General features: G+C 42.9%; 1 protein-coding gene across 7 annotated transcripts in view; it reads left to right on the top strand.

Moving 5' to 3' along the window:
• The window catches only part of FGFR2 (fibroblast growth factor receptor 2), an 81215-nt gene that overhangs the window by 21603 nt on the left and 37392 nt on the right, over positions 1-22220 (top strand). For all 7 annotated transcript variants that reach the window (XM_053948912.1, XM_053948910.1, XM_053948911.1 and 4 more), the window contains 2 exons: positions 6153-6322; positions 12348-12471. In XM_053948912.1, coding sequence (XP_053804887.1) covers positions 6153-6322; positions 12348-12471 — 294 coding nt within the window. The remainder of the gene's footprint in view (positions 1-6152; positions 6323-12347; positions 12472-22220) is intronic.

A 22220-nucleotide genomic window follows, 5' to 3' on the forward strand; every position in this document is an offset into this window, starting at 1 on the left:
GCAGCGTTGCAAAACCCCCTCGGTGACTGGTGGTTTGCTGTGGCTGGTGCCTGGCAAAGTCAATAACACAGAGAGCACAGAAATCCTTCGGGGGAGACGTCAGTGAGCAGCACCCACAGCGGGCAGGGAGTGTATTTGCTGCTCAGCCTGCTCAGGAGCTGGCAGCTTGGGACACTTGTTCAGGTGAGACTGCGGGCCTGATCCCGGCTGCCCTGGTTAGTGCCTTTTGTGTGCGGCTGCCCCCCGGTCTGAAGCTGTGAAACATTAGATGCTACTTAAAGTGATATAAGTTCCTAGCTGCCTGTTTGGCCTCTGCCATCTGTTAGTGTGATTAACCCCGGGCTGATGCACAGGTGCCTCTGGAAGGGGCTGAGATCAGGCAGCTGGAGGCTGCTCTGACAGAGGAATGCAGTGGCAAAGAGAATTGGAGAGCTTGGAAAAGGGACACTGCTTCTAAAAGAGGTTGTCTAGGCAAAACCCACCAATCCAGGCAGTGTTAGGTCTGCCCTGAAATGGACCCGTGGTTAGAAATTCCTTTTAGGAAACTTTTCTGATGTTTGCTGTTCCTTAAAGCTTTACTGGTATTGGTCAGAAAAGGGCTTGTGATATTTTCGGTGACAACTGTGCTTCTGATCTGCAGTGGTGGCTTTGGTGATCCATTGTGAGCATAAATGGCTTTTGGAAGAAGTGAAGGACCTGCTCTCAAGGCAGCTGTGTTCTGTAATGGCCTCAGAAGGATTCCTGCCCTTCCAGTGACAGGGAGCAGTGCCCAGCGGTTGTGCTAATGACGTTCTTGTAAAACGAGCTATCATTTTAAGCTACTGTTAATCAATCTTGATTGGGGAGCTGGTGAAAGGCCCTTGACGGTGTCCATCTGCTGGGACAGGGCTGTGTGCTGCAGCAGGGGCCAGCAGGCTTTCCCTGCTCTGAGTGAAAGATTCCTCTCAGGCGTGAACGTTTAAACATCGCGGATGGCAGGGAAAGCGCAGCCGCAGAGATGGAACAGAGGAAACTGCAAAAGACAGATTTGGGCCTGAGCAGAGCGTTCCACAAGCAATTCCTTGTTGGATTGCTCTTTAGAAGGTGCCCACTGTCTGCTGAGGGAGCAGAACAGCCTCCCAGGGTCTGAGCTGGAAGCAGGACGATGACTGAAGGGTTGTGGCACCGTGTCCCTCCAAGTATTCTGTGTTCAGTGAAAAGTTGCATCATAGTAACTCCCTTGGATTAATGCAAGGCTGCTGAAAGAGGGTTGTGATTTGGCAAGTTATGTGTGAAAATCAGGGATGGGACTTTGTATGGTGTGCCTAGTGCCTTGTAAGCCTTCTTCTCCTCTTCCAAGTTTTCTATCACGTCCAAGAGGCCACATCTAATTGAAGGTACTGTGTTACAAGGCAGATGGAGGAGTGAACCAGGAGCTGTCTTCCCTGTATGTGCTGTGGGGCAGGCAGTGGTACACGATGGCCAAATGCCTTTTACCCTCCCCTGCCTGGCAAAGTCCAGGACCTCACAATAGTCCCTGGCAGCTGCTCTTCTACAGAAGTCTTTTAAGTGTTTCCTCAGTGGTTTGAGCTTTGCAGATCTCAAATGATTTAACTGATAATTTACATACAAATTATAGCTGTGATCATTAAGGATAAGCAATGGAAATTGGCCTGGTTATGGCTTTACTGATGGAAACAAAAGGCCATAGTCTTCAAAGATTGTTGCTTTTTGATGAAACAATTCTGATAAAGTCCAGCTGTCTTGGCATGTTAATTATGATGAGATGAAGCAGGAAATGGCTGTAGTGCCTTCAACAGGAAGCTGAACCTTGGCATTCTCATTCCTGCATACTTAAAACTAAAACAAACCTTTTAGAGCTGTTTTATTTACACTGCTAAGTATTCTTTTAAGCTGTTTTATTTTCTTTGCCTCTGTTGCAAATACATATTTCAGAGGCCAAGGTTTCTGAATGCAGGTGGAGATGCTGTTAAGGAAATCTAGTGTAATTTCCAAGGCTGCCCAGAAAATGCAATTGCTTTTGAAGTCAGTGGAGTCTGTAGGTGACTCTGTAGATTTGAGGAGCAGCTCCTCCTTGGGAGAGGAGGGCACTGGTGTGTACCCATGTGCATTTGGCTACTGGCCCTGTGTGTACTTTTCAGTAAGAGGCACGCAGAGCAGATCTCACTCTGCGTTTGCTGTCCTTTCAGCTTGACAGATACTTTAACTGTCTGAAAAAACACTGTGGTAGATTTGTTCCAGACTGCATCCTGAATAGCTTTTTATTACTTCCAGCTTTTGTTGAAGGGATTAGTGCTCATGGAGAAGGTGCAGGATTGGTTCCACTGCAAAACAGTCCCCTTTCTCCACAAAATGGCTTTGTTGGCAACTTGAATTTTCCCTTTGTTGCCCTAAAGATGGGCCTTAGCTTGGTTCTTGGAGGGTCATCTCCAAGGACTTGCTTTTACAAACTTAAGTGCTGATCATCATTCTGGCAGCAGTGGAAAAGACATTGCTGGCACCTACTGCCTTGTCCTCATGATTTTGGGAGGTAGCCCTAATTTGAGGGATTTCTATAATCCTGACTTGATGCTGGCAAGGCAGTAGCTGTCGTGGTGGTTACAATCAAGTCCACCAGCTAATTTATTCTGTAGACCTCTGGGCAGCCCTGAAGATGCTGCTGCTCTGCCTTGAATTCTGGTCAGGCAACTGGAGGCTTTATGACTTTTTTTTTTCTTATCACCCTTTAAACAATTTCTTCTGGGCCAAGCAATGGTAAATTGGCACCAAGAACAAAAAGTATCTAAATGTAATCCACATGCTGTTCCTTTCATGCCTTGAAGAGTTTCAGAAAGGATGAAACAAGGTTCAAATTCATCAAATCCTGTAGAGTGGAAACCCACTCAGGGGAGCAGCAAAAATTGGATGTTGCCTAGAAGTGTTTTTTAATTAAAGGTCAAATACAATAGTACTGAAAACCTTGGAGGGGTTTGATGTGGTCACTTGTGGCGCTCTATTGCCTGCTTGAGGTGCTTGTCAGGCAGGCTTGGAGTTGACTGCTTTTGTGTTCCTTTGTACTAGATAAGTCCAAATAAAAACTGAAGAGTCCTGAAGTGGTCCCCTGGGCTTCCTAATTTCAATTTCACATGCAGGAGATTTGGCTGATTAGATGTAATGTCTGTGCAGTGTGGGTCAGCAGGATATTTTCTTCACTAATGAGAACTCTACGAGCAATCAGGAATTCCCACCCGTTCCCCTGCTGCTTGTTGCTGCTTCATGCTGGAGTCTACCCTGTGCTTACTGTGAACTTTTAGCCACCTACTTCACCTGTCCTGCTAGCAGTGATGGGATGTGATGGTCATGGCCCATGAGAGCAGTCAGCACCTGGTGCTATCTACTCATTAACTGTGTTCATTATCGGTTTTACTGAAGCTCGGTGTTTTTTGTCTCAAGACAAATAGAAGCACTATAAGGTGTTTTAGGTTATGATGATTTAATCTATAAAGAAGAATGCTGTGTGTTAATCAGATCAGTCACTGGATGAAAGCACAATTTGAGGGCAAGTGTGATGGTTTGTGGGTGTTGCTGCCTTTTCCCCTTTTCCTTGAACATGCTGAGGAGCTGCCAAATGTAGGATGTCTTGAAGCATTTTCAGATGGTGCTTTCCATATGTGATGTCTGCATGTTTTTCTCCAAGCTGACCTGTAATTTAGGAGCATTGAAGGTTATGCTGAGGGTTGGGTGAAGGGAGGCTTTCCAAACAGATCTTTCTCCCAGTCTGGGGTGTTTCTTTTCCCTTCCTGTGGCACAAAACGGAGCCACTTCTCTTCATTCCTGCCTGCATTTGCCTGGTCTCTTTTCTGCACCCATCTCTGTCAGGGATTTCCCTCTGTGCATTTGTTGTATTGGTGCTTTTCCAGGAGCAGGTTGTTGATGGAGAGGATAGTTATTTTCGAGAAAACCAGAGGACAGGCTGCACTATAGCACTACAAACCTGGCTGTGTGAAGCAGCTTTGTTTGGGGAGCGGCTGGAGGCTGCATCCTGACCGACTCCAGTGCCCTGGTCCCAGTCTGCAGCCTGATGGGAGCATCCCAGAGCTTGGCCCTTCCAGCCCGTGGGCTGCAGGGCAGCTTTGCCACGGGTGAGCTGTGGAGCTCGTGGCTCAGAGGATGTACTTGCCAGTGGCTGCATGTGAGCTCTTTGTGCTCCGTACGTTCGAGAGAGTTTCATGTGATGGATGTGGTGAGAAGTGACTGTGCTGGCTGCAGAGTTGGCAGTGCCCATTTGGGGCTAAAGCAAGCCCTCTGCTCTGGCTGGGGTGCTGATACAACTGGTTTGGATGGTTGATTGTCTGTGACCTGCTCTAGTTTGCTTTGACTTCGTGGGAGCTGTGAGTAGGGTTGCCTTGTGGAAGACTTTTTAGCAGTCCAGGGCAAACAGCTTTTTAGTCCTTCAGTACCAGCATGTAATTCTGCCTTTGCCTGGTGTACTTGTACTGTAATTTGGCCTTTGCATGTAGCAGTTAATTCCTCTGGTTGGCTTTGTTTAAAGTCTTCTGTTGTTTTAATTTGATCCTGCTTTTAGCAAATAATGTTAACAGTGATTTTCCTTGCATCCCTAATTCACTTTAGTCTGTGTAACAATTTCTTAGTGTTGCAGTTAAATTTTCAATAGTTACTTGATTTTCTGTTTTGATTACATGCATAAATTTGCTTTGCTTTTCTACTTCATTAATTTTAACACTAATTGCCACTTCAGGCAAAAAAAAAAAAAAAAAAAACCCAAACACTTATCGTTCATAGCATCATTATAGGACTTGCTTTTAGAATGTTTTCTTTATACTGAGAGAGACTTTGTTAAAAGGTTTATTCCTGTAATTTCTGTCCAGCTGTATTTTTATTTAGAGAGGGGGGGTAGCAGGATTTCTGAGTTTGCACTGATTGTAAGAACTGCTATAAATATTTGAGGAACGGAAGAATTTATTTATAGTGGAGTGTTGGCCTGCTAATGAAGGAAATGAAACAGGGCTGAGAGAAATGGAGTTATTCTTCTGGACCCCTCTAGTCCTAAAAATTCCACGCTAATCTGATTTGCTTCAGGAAAACTCCATTGTAAAAGAAATTAATGTTTCCTACTATTAAATAGATCTTGAATCTTTAACTTAAAAAAAAAAAACTTTTATGGTGAGATGACTGAAGCAATGCCATGAAGTCATTGAGAAATGTAGATGAAGTGGTGCAAGGACCCAGAATTTGGGATAACTTTGTCTTTGGGTCTACATATCCAAGTTTAATTCTGTGAGGGTAAAAACATATGGGCAGTTGTAAATTTTGTTCTGCTGTGTTTCCTCTACTGGTACATGACAAATGTGCTTCTCATGATGTTCATGTGGGCACAGGCTGGGCAAGGACATGGGAAGGAGTGAGTGAGAGCCAGGAGAGCCATGTCAGGGTCTGGGAGAATGATCACCTCAGAAAATGTGTGTTGAGAGAGAGGCACTCTCATTTTGTGCCATGTTTTTGGATGTGTCTGACCCTTTGGATTTTAGAATCTCATTAGTGTAGGAAACCCCTCCAAAATGATTAATGATTTTGCTGATCCACATTTACTCATTTGATTCCATCTGCTTGGGTTAAGATTTCAGAAGTATGTTCCATTTGTAAATAAATTTCAGTGGTTTCTGTGGCAGTAGCAGCACTGTTCATCTTGGCTTCACACACTGCAGGCTTTAGCTCCTGTCAGACAGGTGGGTGTTTTTATCCCCCTTCTCACAGAAGGGGAAAGGGCTGATGCTTCCAAGCATTTTCTGTCTTGTTCTGTCTGGCTTCACAGCTGAGGGCCAAAAATTCTGAGTTTGAACCATCACAGTAACTCTGCTCGAGGTCCAAAGTGTCTGATAAAACCCAGTCCCTGTGTCTTATTTGACATAGGCAAAACAAAAGTTGTCTGTGGCTAATTATCGGAATTTTGTCACAAATTAAATACCCAGAGCAGCAGACTGAGCCGTTTGCAAAACCCTGGCTGACACTTGCAGCAGCTGATCCCCAGTCCTGTGCTCTTTTAAAACCGTGCCTAAAACGGGTTCCTGCGGCTCTTTGCGCCGGCGGAAGGGGCTGGAGGGGCAGCTCAGTTTCCAAGTGCTGATGTTTCTGGATGTGTCCCTTCGGAACAGGGGCGCCTTACTGGACACACACGGACAAAATGGAGAAGAGGCTCCACGCCGTGCCGGCCGCCAACACCGTCAAGTTCCGCTGCCCGGCCATGGGAAACCCAACGCCGACCATGCGCTGGCTGAAAAACGGGAAGGAGTTCAAGCAGGAGCATCGCATTGGCGGGTACAAGGTAAGGGCTCATGATGGCATTTTGTAATGTCTCTTCTTGACCAAAGCTGTAAAAAAAAAAAACAAACAAAAAACCTAACAAGAAAAAAACCACAAACAACCCAAAGCCAGCCCTCCTCCCCCTCAAAAAAAAAAAAAAAAATCAAAACCAAAAATCCACCAAAAACTTGCTGAAGTCAACAGAAAAATCTTTTAATGGCCTTGGATCAAATGTGGAAGCAAAAAGAGGTGGTTGTTTTCTTCTGGGGAAGGTGGGTGGTTTCTTTGGCAGTTACTGAGCACTAATTATTTATTTTTTTTCTGAAATTCAAGCTTCTAGCCTAGCAGTGCAGCTAAGGATTGTTTATAGAGACGTGTTTGGAAAACTAAAGACTGACTTAGCGAAGCAGATTAAGACTGTTTTGCTCTATTCATTTTTGGCTGCATTGTTAAAAACATGACCATCCGCTTTGGTGAGCGTAAGGCAGTTTTTTGGAAGTAAGAAGTTATTATTTTCTATAGAGTTTATGGCCTGTGAAACTGAAATGGGAAGAAGAATTTGAGGGAAAGTAACAGCAATTACTTGGAAGGGTTTGTTTGAATTTTAAATAGCTTCAGATTAGATGTCTTATTCTGAGTTGGTGGTTACTGATTAAGAGAGAGTTTTAGGGAGGCCAGCTCGCTCTGTGTGTTAGTGCACAGACCTTTAACCTCGTGGTATCTGCCTGGGTCAGGTCAGAAGTCAGGATTCGGTCATCTGATCCCTCTCCTCCAAGGAACTGGGAATGCGTGACTTTGGTGGCAAATTGCTGTTCAAGCATTGCCATTTCTGACTTCACCTCCTGTGTGGATCTTCTCTCAGCGGTTTCCTCATGTCCCCAACACCTCGGCAGCTCTTCCCTCAAGAGGAGAAGTTTCTGAGGCAGTGCCCTTGTGTCAGGGTTGGAATCCCCATCCTGGAGCTTGTGCTGAGCTGCTCTGAGTAGTTTGCCATGGTCGTTAGACAGAAATTAACTGTCTTTGCTAGACGGAGCTCAATTCTGAGTCCTGAGGCTGCCCCCCAGTCCTGCACCACTGCCTTGCCCCCATGGTTGCAGTGTTTTTGGGGGGCTGCCTTGGTTGAGCCATTGCTCTGTGAGCTGTCGATTCAGGTCCTGCCCGGTGCAAAAAATCTGTTTTCCAGTACAGAGGAGGACAAGCCTCAGTCTCCTTTCCTCTCTAGCTGGATTTACTGTAGAAAGTGTCAATTTTTCCAACATTTGTGTTAGCAGAGAGCAGAGCCCAGAAAGTCTCCCCGCATGAGCACTAATTATCTAAGTAGACTTTTCCATCTATGTTTGCTTACACCATAAATTTCTGTTGCTTATGAGTGTACACCTGGCAACACCTTCTGCCTTTCATAACGCTGTGGAGTGTTAATGAATTGGCTCCCATTCAGTGATTTTTGCCCTTCTCAGTGCTTTTTTAAAAACAAAAAAAGCACCAATTAAGGAAAAAAAAAATCCCCAACCAAACTAATCCTGTCTTGGAAAATAATAGTAACTGCGCTGGTAGTAACCAGGCTGTTATTCTGAACACTTTGCATCTGATGAAGGGGAAATGAAGATATCACTCTTGATGACCATGAAGGAAAATGTGTGTCTAGAGAGGCAGGATGGAGATACCTGGTGTCTGCTTTGGGAGGGGGATCTTTGGTGGGGTAAAACAGCTTGTGTGGGGCTCTGTGCTGCCACTGTTAGTCTGTGTTAGGGAGCTGGGTGAGATCATTTAGAGTTGTGCCCATTAAGTGGCACAAATTAAACTTTTGGTCATGTGTATTAAATGCATGCAGTTTCCTAGGTAGGTATGTACTCTGGGAAGGAACCACAGATGCCTGTTCCTAAAGCCAGCTGGATATGTGAAGTCTGTACCTCTAATACTGAAACATAACTTCTTATATCTCTTTAGTCCAAAGGAAAAAAAGAGGGCACACAGCTGAGGATTTCAGACTTCCTTGTTGCTCATAAAGACATTAAATTTTAAATTATCTTGTAGGATTTACTTACCATTGTCTAATCAACCAAATCCATGTATATTCTATATTCTGTCATTTTGAATAATCATCTTTAAAGGTGGAAGCTTGTTCCTAGTGAATGGGTGTTAAAGTGTGAGGACTCCAGAGCCCTTTTTTTTTGAACTGTATCCTCATCCTATTCAAGGGGCAGGATGAAGTCACTGTGGGCTCATGCAAAATTATACTAGAATAGAGAGAATTGTATTTTCTTGACACCACTATGCCAATGAACTTTTAATCAAGGAGGCCTCAGGAAGGACTGAGTCTATCAGTGTTGGTCTGTGTTTAACCAGGTATCATGGCAGCTCACGTTAAATCTTGCACATTAGCTTGTCTTGAATCTGGGTGTTGCTCTCTGCAAGGCATTTTTGCTGGAGATATTCACAATATTTGGGATAGAATAGCTGGAACCAAACCTGGCCGTATCTGACAGAAGAGACAAACATCCCTTGAAGCCTTAAGGGACAAAGGGAAGGGAAAGAAAATGTGAAGCTTCCCAGTAATCCATCAGCCACCTCTTTCCTGCTAAGAATGAGAAATCCCTTGGTGTATTCTTTTTATCAAAATCAGATAGTGGCCTGTAGCACTTTGTCCCCAGGACTGGGGAATGTCTTGAGTCAATTTGCACTCAGGCAGGCTAGCAGGAGGGTGTATGTTCTGGCCAAGATAGCTTCCAGGGCGGAATTCCTGCACTGTGACTAATTCTGGGTGGTGAATTTCAAAATCGATCCTTTTATGATCTTTCAAGATATACCCAACCTCCTTAAAATAAAGAGAACAGGATCAGTTATTGAATATCTAAATCCTTTTTACTCTGATTTTTCGAAGTGATGATAACTCCTGTTTGTGCCTTTGGAGGCATTTTATATTTTCTTTGAGTTGATAATCTAAATCCTCTCTGGGACCACGGGAGCCTTTTCTTTCCTGTACACCACCCAGAAAGCAAACGCATTTTTATCAGCTGTTACTGTTTAAGCATTTAACACATGTGTGTTTGCACCTATGCATTTGGATAAGCTTCATCACTGCAGTTGTCTTAAGCACATTTAAATTCAGCCAGGTAAATACAGAGTAAGAAAATTTATGATTACAGGAACAACTGCACAAGCCTGTGGCCTTTGCCAGGGGTGTTCTGTACTTGTTCTCTTTGTCTGAGCAGTACCACTGTGCTGCTTTTGTGAAGAGTTGTATTTTCATTTCTAATTCTTCTTTCCTTTGAGATTAGTTTAAAATTGATCAATTTTTAGCTAAGTGACAACTTTTCATGACATTATCTCTCCAGTGAAGACACACATTTTAAGACTGAACAGAGCCATCCACTGTTCTTTACAGGATACTCCAAAAGCAAAAAGTTTATATGAAAAATTCCTTGCCCTTTCCCAGTTCTCTGACCAATGTTCCTTGGCATTTTGATTCCAGTTTGTTTCCCACTTCCAAGCTATAACTTAAGAGTGCAGTTTGTATGCATTTGGTACTGATAATTCAGTTTAAAAATCAAATCTTTCGGAGAGATTGTTTGGAGGAATGGTTAAAACCTTAATGGAGAAGATTTCCCCCCCAGTAAAGCTGTCAGTAATTTGCTAGAAGTGTCCATAACTAGTCAGGAAAAAACCTGAACTAAGGGATGTGGCATTCCACATAAAAAGACCACATTACCAAAGCCTGCGTTTCAAGCTATGTGGGTGCAGGGATATGGCTGGAGTGTTGCATGTCTGAGAATGAAAATTTGGAAATCTTCAGTGGGAGAAGAGGCTGCTCATCCCCAGCAAAGGGGTTTTTCCCTGGACTTTGCAATGCTGCACTCGTAGCCACAAAGCACTAAGCTAACAATCTCGTTGGATTCAGATCCCTGATGTAAATCCAGTTGTCTGACAATGTGTCATGACTGCTTTGGACCTCTACAGCAGTTGTTTAGCTTAAACCAAAGTGGCTTAAGCTGTTGTTTTGTTTTAAAGATATTATCTCTGTCCATGGAGTTACAAGAAGGGAAATTGCACAAATACTTTTTAATATTGCCATCCAGTATATCCACTTGTGGCTGTAAGTTAGATATGTTTTCCTATTGAACATAAAAAATTTCTTGTGTTTTCCTGTCAAATTAATTACCTGCAGCTTTTTTACAATTTTTATTTGTTTTAACTTTTGTGGAACTGTGATCTGTTTTACAATCACACGGGTTAAAAACTCTTGCTCTGATTCCAAGAAGTGTGTTTTAACTTGTTATGGCAGAAAGTTCAGGTGACTTTGACCAAGTGTCCTTCAAAATAAATCACAAAGAAGTATTTAATACTCAAAATATGTAGCTGTTGTATTTGTTATTTACCAACAGTTTATGACAGCAGCTCTTCCTGACCCAAACTTTGACTTTCAGAGCTGCTTAACAGAACAACGAGATGTTAAAATAACACTGATAAAATATTTCTAGTTCTATAAACTTATCCTTAGCTCTTCACAGTGTGAAGAAAAATCAAGATATTTTGATGAAATCAATATAATTGTTTGACCATCAACACGAGGGACTGAGGAGAGAAGCCTTAAGTTTGGGCTGAAGATTTTGAGGCTGTGCCACACATTTCTCTGACACTGGCATAGCATCTTCTCTTCTCCTGCTGCTGGAGTTTTGCCCACACTTTCTTTGCTTTTCAAAGCTCACATGGCCAGTCATTAGCTAATATTATTTGCCCACAACTGAGCAATAAGAGACATATCCAGCTATGGAGATAATTACCAGCTGGGGCAACCAGGAAAGCTAGGAGCTGCCTATAGAGAGAACGTTTCCAAGCTTTGTACTGAAGGAATTTTTACCTCCAGCAAGTGCTCTTGGCACTGGGATGTGGCCCTGTGCAGCTTTTCCTGCTGGATAAGGACCTACAAAATAGTCAGGCACGATGCAGGATTTCATAGCTATAGTTGTAATGGTGTTTTAAGAATGTATGCTTACTGGAAGTGTCACTGAATGGTCCATAAATTTTTCTGGTGTACAGCACTGAATTACTGCTTTTCATTTGGCTGATTAAAATGACTGTAGCAGATTGTGTTTTATTCCATTTGCTGAAATATGTACTTTGCTGTTGAAGAATTGTACATTGCAGCTACAGAGAATGTTAAGCTTTCTGAGCACTTTGTCAAAAATGTAATGCTAAAACAAGGAATTAGTCCATAGCCAGCAAAAGGTCATTTTGGGAGCCAACTTCTGATGCAGGAAATATATCTATGTACCGGATGGCTCTGTATCCTTCCAGTACTGGGCTGGATCCTATTTTCTGTGAGACCAAAGCCAGTGCTCCCTTGGAGCTCAAATGGGAACAGAAACAGTACCTTTAATAAATTCTGTCTGAGAGGGATTCTGTGAGATAAATGTATGTCCTTACGCTCTGTTTCCATGAGGATTTTTTTCAGGCATTTTTCATGAGGCAGCATGTTTCTAGGATTCATTTCTTTCTTGGGGTACCCCAGAGCAGCAGGAGTTCTGGGGGAGGAATCCCAAACATCACCCCTCAGTTTCTCTAAAATGTGAGCTGCGTCATTGAGCTTTTAGGAAGGGTGAAGACCTGGATGTTTAGGGGATCATATCCATCCTGTACTGCTGATGGGTAGTTATCACCAGGTGGCTGTCGGGAGACAGATGGGGAATACCCTGAGGGTGTGCATTCACTTTAGAGTGGATTGAAAGGTAAAGTCCAGTAAGACAACTGCTGCTAATTGCTGCCATCCTGCTCAGCCTGGGAGGACTGAATGTGCACTGACATCTGCAGTGCTTGGAGCGGGGGCCAGGTAGATTTACAGCAGAGGGTGTGAAAGCTTTCACTCTGCAGCCATGCTGCCCTGGATCAAGCATAAATCATTTCAGCGCCCAGAACTGTCAAACGAGTGCAGAAGAGGCTTCCAGCTGTGGATTGCACTGGGTTAATTATTCAGGGAGCAGTTCTTTTGGAAGGGGAGAGGGTAAAACTCTGCTTGAGAAGATCCCAACCTGTCTGGTTCCATCCCCCAGGTCCGTAACCAGCACTGGAGCCTCATCATGGAGAGCGTGGTGCCGTCGGACAAGGGGAACTACACGTGCATAGTGGAGAACCAGTACGGGTCCATCAACCACACCTACCACCTCGACGTGGTTGGTAAGTGAAGCTCTCATGGGCAGGACAATGTTTTTCACTAATGGCTTTCTCTATTAAAGCATTTGGAACCGAGCTGATGCATTCCGCGTTTATTTTGGAGATGATTTCACAGTACTCTAAAGATAAGATTTCACTGCACAGCCAATTGCTTCATAACTTTATATATTCATCTGTCTCACTTGTGCCTGTAGGATTAATCTACCCCTGCCTTGGCAAAAAGTGCAATATCCATGTGCAATATCCACCCACAAGTTTGCCATGACAACCACATAATACATGCTGATGCAACTTTAATCATTAGCGTTACAATTTAATTATTACTTGTACAATTGTACTAACACAGACTTCAATAACTGCAGTTATGAAAACTGTCAAGCAATCCTTTAGAATCCTGTTATTATAGCTGAAATGATTTTTTTTTTTTTTTAATGAAAAGCTAGATATTGACTTTGCAGCTAGAGCAGATCTGGAGCTTCATGAAAGGCAGTTTGGATTCAGAGCAGTCTAACAGAGATCTGACTGGAGCCTGTTGGGTGGGCTCTGAGCAGTTCCCAAAACACAGATGATAAAAATTCAGAAGAAGTGTTTTACCTGAGGACAAAACTGTGTGAATTTTTAAGTAGTAGCAAAGCTGTGATTACGCAGGACTATTAAACACAGGCTTAATAATACTACCTTATTAATACCTAAATCCTGTTGACTTTAATAAGGCTTACAGATATTTATTTGAGTGGTTAGCTAAATTAGAGCTTGAAATCTCAGGAATAATTTCTGTTCACCTCTAGTCTTTCTGATTAGCCTGGATAGGTGTGAGCAATTTTATTGACTCTGAAGGCATTGTCCAAAATAACCAGTGTGGCTTTTCTTATAGGACCTTTAGGGATCTGAGTCATGGTTTCTGAAGTATGTCTTGAATGGGCTTTGCTCTCTCCACCTTTGTGAGGTGATCTGAGCATTGCAAGCTCTGTGAATAGAACTTTTGATAAATCACTACTGAAAGCAAAAAAATAATGTGATTATTGTATGCTATATTTGGCTGGTAACAGACAGCCCAACTCCATAGATTCTTTGTGGAATATCTTACCGTGTTATATCTTACTGTAAGGGCTTATAGGACTTAAATGATGACAAAATGATAATTTCCCTAGTTCTTGATTGGTTTTACATGAGTAAAAATATATCCCTTGCATTGTTTTGGATGGTCTTTAAAAGTAGTGTCTTGTTTCATCTGAGTCCACCTAAATCTGCGAAAACCCCTAAATCCAAGAGAAAGCAAGTGCCAGCTTCTTGGGTGGCAGGAGAGGAAAACATTCCCTGTGAAAATGCCGAGGAGAGCTAGCCTTTGTGGGGCAGAGGAGGGGAAAGATCACTTTGGGATGAGGATGCCATCAGACCAAAGCCCCACCACCACTCATCCTTTTAAGTCTTCAGAGCCCGTGAACCGCCCAGCTCACCTGTACTCAAGTTTGGGCAGTCAACACTGAAAGCAGTGAGGATTTTCATGGCCTTGGCAATATTTTGTCACAGGGTGAGCTCTGGGTATGGCTGAGGTAAGCTGGTGGCTGGCAAAGCCATTTTTGTTTGAACACTTGTTTAACCAAAATTTATGGAGGGTGCAGCAGCAAGGCTGCCGGGGATGGGTGTCAGTTGTTGTAGGAAGCTGTGCTCTGCATGGTGTGGTTCTCTGCTGCCCACCTCTCCCAGGGCTCAGGCTGCCTGCAGGGGCTTGCCAGGCTTTAAAAACATTTCCTTGATGAAATGAAACTGGTTAAAAATTCCCCTTCTCTACCCCCTCTTAGTTTTCCTGTCCCAGCCTGGCGTGTTTCGTGTTGACCATAAATTTCTTCACCCATTTTTTTTTCCTAGCAAATGTGTTCATGGATGATGCGGTCACTTGAGCAAATATTTGTTAGAAGCCCTCTCACCTCCTCTCCTGCTTTGAGCCTTTTGAATGTCTTGCATTGAGGAATATTTTGCAGAAGTTTATTTTTCCTTGCAGTAAATTATAGTGGCCTGCATGAATGAATGGAATGGTAGTAAGGATTATGTCATTTATTTAAATGTCTAGTCCTTTCCTATAGAGAGGCAGGAAAGTAAATAATGAGGTTTTCAAAAGTGATGAGAGGTTTGGGGTGCTGAGTACCCAGCTGATGGCACCCAGAGGACCCTGCTTGGTCCTGTAAGAAATGAAACCAGAAGTCCAAAAATTACTTTTGCAAGTCACAACCTGAGTTTTGGAGTCCTGCATACTTAGTAATTTTGCCACTCTTTTTTTTTAAATTTCATTTGATGAGTTCAAGGGTATAATTGTGAATCCGTTTGAAAACCTGTGCATGGGAATGTGCACCTTGGGTTGAGTTTAGTGTAAATCTCTCAAGAGATTGGGATTTTAACCTAAAGGGGGGTTGATGTTGGAGTGCTCAGCCATTCCTGTGTGGCTGGAGGCTTGCAGTAATTGTGGAACATAAAATTGCTGAAGCAGTAAATTAAGGCTGGCCAGAAGGGGAAACTCTGACAATTTTTCTAGTTGAGACAGTTCTACAGAGTTAACTTTATGCCCCTTTTTCTATTTTCATATGAATTTTTAGTTCCCACAGGGTTGTGGAGAGTTATGAATGTTTGTTTAGAGGCAATTGCCTACGTAGACCGCATCTTACGAACTTCAGGTCGTAATTTTAGGTCAAGTTCTGTGTAGAAAACTGTCAGTTGAAAGCCTCTGAAATTACTTTTCCTATATGGTTTAACTGGTTCCAGAGCTGATTAAGTGTAAGCAAGAGCAAATGGTATTAAACATGGTAACATATTACACTAACATGAGCATCTGACTATATGGTGTAATGTAGAGAACCCTCTGATTATGTCACAGAGTTGGGAGGTATCCCAGCAAAAATTGTGCCAAATAGTGACACAATGCTGGTTAGGAATATGCCAATAACTTTCCAAACCTTGAACTCTTTTGACAATTAAAAGCCTGGAGCCAGCAGGGCTGAGAAGTTTTCAGTCAGAATGTAGGTGTGAAGTATTCTCATTTTTACCTTGTAATTACTTGCAAGAACTCTTAAGAGTCAGCTCAGATGGTCTTGTTCAAATTTACAGACCTGGCAAAACCCTTGTACAGATTTTTTTTTTTTTTTAACAGTGGGAGTAGAAAATACAGAAGAAAAAAAAAAAAAGCAGCAAGTCATTGGCAGCCTCTCTACTGCACAGAATACTTGTGCACAGTGACTGTGTTAGCAGGGAATGACCCATTCAAGTTGGCCAGGATGTTCTGTGCTGGACAAAGTTATTCTTTGAATGTTTGGGATACCCCAATCCCAAAAATCACAGCCTTTTCCTTCCTTCTCCATTTCCAAGTGGGGATTGAAGCAGGGCTTTGCTCAGGGACTCAGATGTGTTTGCAGTAGTGGCAAACAGTGGTGATACAAAACCACCAGGGTGCTGTCAAAGGGAGACGAGTTGATTTTAGCTTTTTATTAGAGTAGTACACAGAGGCTTCAATTAATATTGGATACTTATTGTCCAGGGCAACATGCCAGCACACAGGAATTGCTTACAACAGAAATACACACTACCAGGAGAGGGAAATGTCACTGTCCATTTTAGAGATGAAAACCTGAGCTGTGGAGTGATGAAATTTCTTGCCCTGGGTCACACAGGAAGCTGGTGACAGAGCCAAGAAGCAAAGCTGGTCTTTGAATCCTAATCCAGTACCTTAATTAAAAGAATGTTCTTTCCCTTGTATAGCTTAGCCCATTAGCTGTTTTTTTACATGCAGCTGAAGTACCTTTTCTCCTCCTTTGTATTTAACAGTAGGTAGAAACTTGGGTTTTTTATGGCAAGCTTACTAATAGACTAACTCCATTCTCAGTACACGCATATAAAGTCGTGCAATCTTGAGGGAGAAGGAATGAGAACGACGTGGTTTTCACTCATGAGTTGGATTGTAGTGAATCCGGGTTGTAGGAAGCAACGTGGGACTGCAGCCACTGAGACTTGTATATAATTAGATCACTCTTGGATGGCAATTATTGCTGGAGTACAATTTCAGCAGCGGCAGTTCTGTTTGAGCATGGAGGAGCTAATTGAATTTGGGTTTTAACGGCAAAAGAAAAAAAAAAGGTTACTCTTTGAGCAGTCCTGCTCCAGGTAGCCATTTCTGCCCTATTTAATGTTGTCGTCCGGGGAGACAAAAGATGGTTTGGTTTCAGGTGAAGTTTGCCACGTTACCTCATTTAGTGGTATTTATAAGCAGCTGCTATAGCACAACACCTCTACAAAGAATAGATGATGACCCTGCTGTTTGCTATAAAAATGAATATGCCACAAATATATTTTTTTCCCAAAAGAAGCCCTTCTGCAGCCAGGTTAGCAGTACTTTACACAGTTCCTAATTTGCCTAATAGCCATGCTTTTGGCTCTCTTTGCTGAGGAGTGAGCTCCAGGGATGGCAGAGCACCACGCAGCTGTCCCTTAAGAGTAATTCATATTTTCATATAAAACCAGTGTGAGAGTAACTTCTCACCCAGAAAGCATTTTAAATGACTCTCAGTTTAAAGCTTGTGCCTCAGAAATCTCACATATGAGTGATTTTACTGATGGCTGTGCAGAAAAACACTTTTATTCTGAACTCTTGGTTTTAGAGGATATATTTTAGGACATTATAAGATATCCTATTTGCTATAGATTAAATTTTGTTCTTTTTTTATGGCATACTGTTAAAAATCTTACTAAAATGGAATTGACATTTTGCTATTGGTACTTCACTGTTTATGTTTCCCTTCGTTTAGACAGAAGGAAAAACTGCTTTTGCCTCTAGTCAAGTTTTATTTTTGGACTTTCATGTGCTCTCCCAGTCTCTAGCTGCGAACATGGCATGAGCGCATATTTTTTTTTTTAAAGACATGTTTCCATTTTGTCATTCCCAAATTCATAAAAACATATGGATTGTTGTTTGCCTTTTGCTGAGGCTTGTTGAAATAAAGTTCAGAATCAGTTTGACTCAAGTGTAGTTCTTCCCTTGATTTCCAGAGAATTGTTTTTAGGATTCGGGTTACATACGAAGAAAGGAACTGACACCAACTCAATAACATGCCTTGGGTGTTGCATCATTAATGTCTGGCAGGAGTTAAGGGCAGGTATTACAACCAAGCCTAAACTTGCATTTCTGGCAGATGTTCTTGTAGTTGTTGACTGGCTCTTTACAAGGACAAGCTTTGGCTTGATGTCTTCACCGCGGCGCTCGCGGCGTGGGACAAGATGAGGCAGGGACAGAAAGCACGAAGGAATCCAGGCTGATGCCTGCCCTCAGGTATCTGGTTAGGCTGAGAGGGAAGATGCTTTTATTTAATGTGCTGATAAGCCCAGAGTGTGGACTTTACACCTGGCACCAGGCTCTTGGCAAGGTGCGTGCATCGCAGGAGGAATTACGCAAATTGTTTAGCGCTGGGGGCTGTGTGGTTTGCTCCTGAAAACAAAGCCCACACTGTGATGGTTCAGCTCAGGCAAAATGAAAGCTTATGGGTTCCCCCACTCTGCTCCCTTAATAAGGTAAAAATATTCCAACCCTGTAGTTTTATAGCATTAAAGCTTCTGATTTCATTGGAGTAGCCTGGCTAAATTACATTTTATGGACAAATACTGGTGTCATTACTTCATCTGCTGGGTGAACAGTGAATTTGTCATGTTTGGAATGCTTCCTGCAGAGTCTGCTGGGGAGGACTGGTCTCCCTGTCCCACTTTCTGTCTTATTACAGCCCCAAGGCAGTTATTTCTCTTTCTTTTGATGAGTGATGAACAGGATATTGTTTCAGCTCTGTTATTATAATTTTTAATCATGCCTTCTAATTTGTGTTGTATCCTACTTGTGGAAGTGCAAGTAGGAATTTGCAGGAGTTGTCTGAAGATGCAAACACAGGACTGTTTCCTTGTTAATGTGCAATTGGCATCTGTCAAAAGCCATATCTGTGCCTAATAGGAGGGGCTTTCTGACCTGATCCAGGCTTTTCTCACAGCTTTATTCGTGAAAAAATGGAAGTGTAATTGGCAGCAAATTGGTAAAGCTATGTCTTAAAAATGCAGAAAAAAACCGAAGCTAAAAAATGATTATAAATATAGAAAAGTTGTAAATGAACTGTGATACAAGTTGGATGATGACATACTGAAGACAAACACAAGGTTTACAATCCAGGAGAAAAAAAAATATTAAGGTACCAAGGTGAGAAAGGTGAGAAGGTGAGGAATCTGGCAGTAGAAAAGCATGGACAAATCAGTAAAATGCAAAAAATAAAGAAAAAGGCCTCACTTAGAACCTTAGTGTTGGTCTCCTCTCCTCTCCCTGCTCTGCAGACCACTGTGTGACCTGACATCCAGAGGTGGCTGTGATTTACAGCTTTTGAGGGTTTTTGAGGGTTTTAAGCCATTATGTCATCTTTGGATTGCTACTGTTCCTCTGGTGCCGCTTCCACAGCTGTTGTTCCATTTAAACATACAAAGGCGCATTAAAAATCAGAGTTAGGTAAACACATTTGAATATTGAACTGCTCTGCAAATTTAAGATACTGAGTTTATTTTTTTCAGATTGCTCTTTCAAAGGTAGCGTGAATATGTTGAATTTTTTGACTTTTCATGAAAGTAAAACACTGATGCTGTCAGAACTCTAGCAAAGGGAAGAACCCAACATGACAGCGTGTTAGTTGGAATAAAGTAATTTATCATTTTTACAGGATGCTTATAAAAGTCTAAAATTACATATACTTTTAGGGGGTTTTTAATCACCATCACAAATAAGGTGATCAAAGCATCAGTTGTTTTGTGTATTCTGCATTTATAAGTGAATCTCCATGCATTCCTTACTGTTTATACCTGCAGCACTGTTTCTGCCATTCACTTGGATTATGTGCATTACTGAGCAGCATGATTTCATTGCAGCAGTTGGTTTCCTTTGATATTTGTGCACCTAGGGTGTTTGTGAGCATACCTGTGTGTATATTTGAGTGAATATCCCAGCAAATGGAATACTGCCCCAACTGCTTTTCAGTGACATTTTCTCAGAAAGCAGCTCTGGCACCTGCTGCTCAGCCAGAGGCTGCTGGTGGTGCTCCTGTCCCTGCTTCCTAGGAAGCTGTCCATTTTTGCTGAAAGGCAGGAAAATGGGGGTGTTGTGGATTTTCCCCAACAGGCAACCAAGCCCCACACAACTCCTGTTTACTCCTCACCATGGGATGGGGAAGGGAATCAGAAGGGCAGAACTGAGGACTCGTGGGTTGAGATAAAAACAGTTTAATAACTTAAATATAATGGTAATAATGAAAAAGAAAATAAGGAAAAGAGAGAGAAATAAAACTAAAGAAAGTCAAGTGATGCAAATGGAAAACAGTTGCTCACCACTGACTGACCAGTGCTCAGCCAGTTCCTGAGTGGCTCCTGGCCAGCTTTCCCCACGATTTATGCACTGAGTATGTGATCTGGAATATCTCTTTGGTCAGCTGGGGTCAGCTCTCCTGGCTGTGTCCCCCCCTAGCTCCTTGTGCCCCCCAGTTATCCCCCCTGGCAGGGCAGCAGGAGGAGCTGACAGGTCCTTGACTGAGTGTGAGAGCTGCTCAGCAGCCACCAAACCATCAGTGTGTTCTCAACATTATTCTCATCCTTAATCCAGACAGGGCACTGTACCAGTGCTAGGAAGAAAATTACCTACCCCAGCCAGAACCAGGACAAGAGCTGTGGAAAGTTAATAAATCAGCTTTGTACTTCTGGAGCACCAAGTTTGTGTCCAAGCGTGGCCAGCCTGTGAACGCTGCTGCACAGTGAAATTTACTTGGATTGACCCAAATTACTGGAAATAAAGTGACAAATATGTATAATCAGGGACTTCCCATGAGCAGTCTTCTTCAGCATCTGGCCCAGCTTTCAGAGCAGTGGATTGTGTGTTGCAGAGGGGAATGTGGTGCTGATGGAGGGATGTCTCCAAACTTCACCACCAGGGAAAGGAAGCCCAAAGGGCTCCGTGAGGGCTGGCACTGACATGTCATGAGGCTGAGCCAGGACTGTCCAGCACTGAAATTCTTTTCTGCCCTGAGACCTGCACAGTTGGTATGGTCAGTCAGCTGCTGGTTGGCTGTGTCTGGCAGGGAGCTGGGGAAGGGTGAATTCCACAGTGCTTCCAATAATTTCACACCTGCATTGCTCAATAGAGCAAGCGTGCTGTGTAAGAAAAGGGGGGAGAAGTGTAGAAATGTAAGGAGTGCTTTTAAAGCTTTACATAATCTTTTCCATTTTACTTTAAAGGCAGAGCTGTTTTCAGGAAAGGAAATTTGGCAGATGAGAAATATGTAGTTGGGGTTACAATACCAGGAGAAATAATAACTCCCCCCGTGTGCTTTATGGCATCACTGGGTGCACTGGTGAGCTAAAGCCACTGCAGCTGGGAGAGGACATCATCCCTGTGGGAGGGATGCTGTTTGCCAGGCATGCAGTAAACCTTTGGCAGAGCCTACTGGAGAGCCCATTCCAGTGATGCTGGACCCAGCATTGTCTCTGGTTATTATACAGCAGCTGAGTGCTGGGAGCTGTGCACAGTACAAAGGATGATATCTCTGGGTGTAAAAATTAATGCAGTCTCTGGGAACAGCCAGAACAATAAAATTTTACCACTTGTCTGTGAGAAGTCACAAGCTGTTTTTCATATTCTCTTGTAGCCTTTTTCTGGGTACCCTGAAAGGAATATCAATGAAAATTATAGCCTCTCATTGTTCTGTTTCCCATAATTTTTTCACACTAAAATAAGGCCTCTCCGTCCTTTGTTCAGACATGTATGAAGCATTTGCTTATGTATGCACTGTGTGAGGGACACTGAAAGGGAGCTCCAAAATTAGTGTTGTACAACTCTTGCTGCTACGGCTTTTTCTGCTCCTTGGGGCTGATGAAGCCCACACTGACAATAGGGCTTTGCTTTTAAGGACAAACAGGTCTTAAAACTCTGTTGATAATTTCATGTTTTAAAACAAGAGCATTCATGTTTCCTGCCGTAGCCTCAGGCTTGGTGGATGTCCCTGTCTCTTTTAACCCTCAGATATATGTGTGATTTGAAAGGACAGCTTTTAACTAGTTCTGATTCTGATTTTGGTACTGTTTTCATTGACATCAATGGGCTTTGTATCAAGCCAAATAGGTCAGTCTTGCTTGCTGTCTCTTCCCCATCTTGCTGCCCTGTGAGGAAGAGGTGTAAAGGCGTGCAAAGATGGATTTTTAGCTAAAATGCAGGTAGGACAGAGAGCTGAAGCTCTGCTGTACAGCTATCCAAGGAGACAGATGGGATAACATCAGTGGGAGCTTCACCTGCTTGGGAAACAGTGCCATTACTTAAAATTAGAGGTGAAGGTGGTGAAGCCAAGGACAAAGAGTTTGAATACACCTGCTTAACTTCTGTAAAGCTTTTTAAAAGGCACTGCCTTTTACTTGGCTGGCCTTGGTGAGTAGAAGGGCTTGAGTGTCTCAAGGCAGTTGGATGGTGTGGCAGAAGCTTTGCTGTGGGTAACAAATGGGTCTGCTTTGATATATGTGACAGAACTTTAATCTTTAGCATTAAAACTCTCTAATAATGTTCAAATGTTTAACTTCTCATGAAAGTATTCAGTGACAGCTGGGATGTGTGGAACCTGCTTCCCTGCTGTCTCACTCTGTGCTGACTGCTGGTACTGCCCAAAAATCAGAGCAGAGCAGGGTGGTGAGGTCCAGAGTGAGACACAAAGCAG

This window comes from Vidua chalybeata, chromosome 8 (genome assembly GCF_026979565.1).
Source record: "Vidua chalybeata isolate OUT-0048 chromosome 8, bVidCha1 merged haplotype, whole genome shotgun sequence".
NCBI classification, from domain to species: Eukaryota; Metazoa; Chordata; class Aves; order Passeriformes; family Viduidae; genus Vidua; species Vidua chalybeata.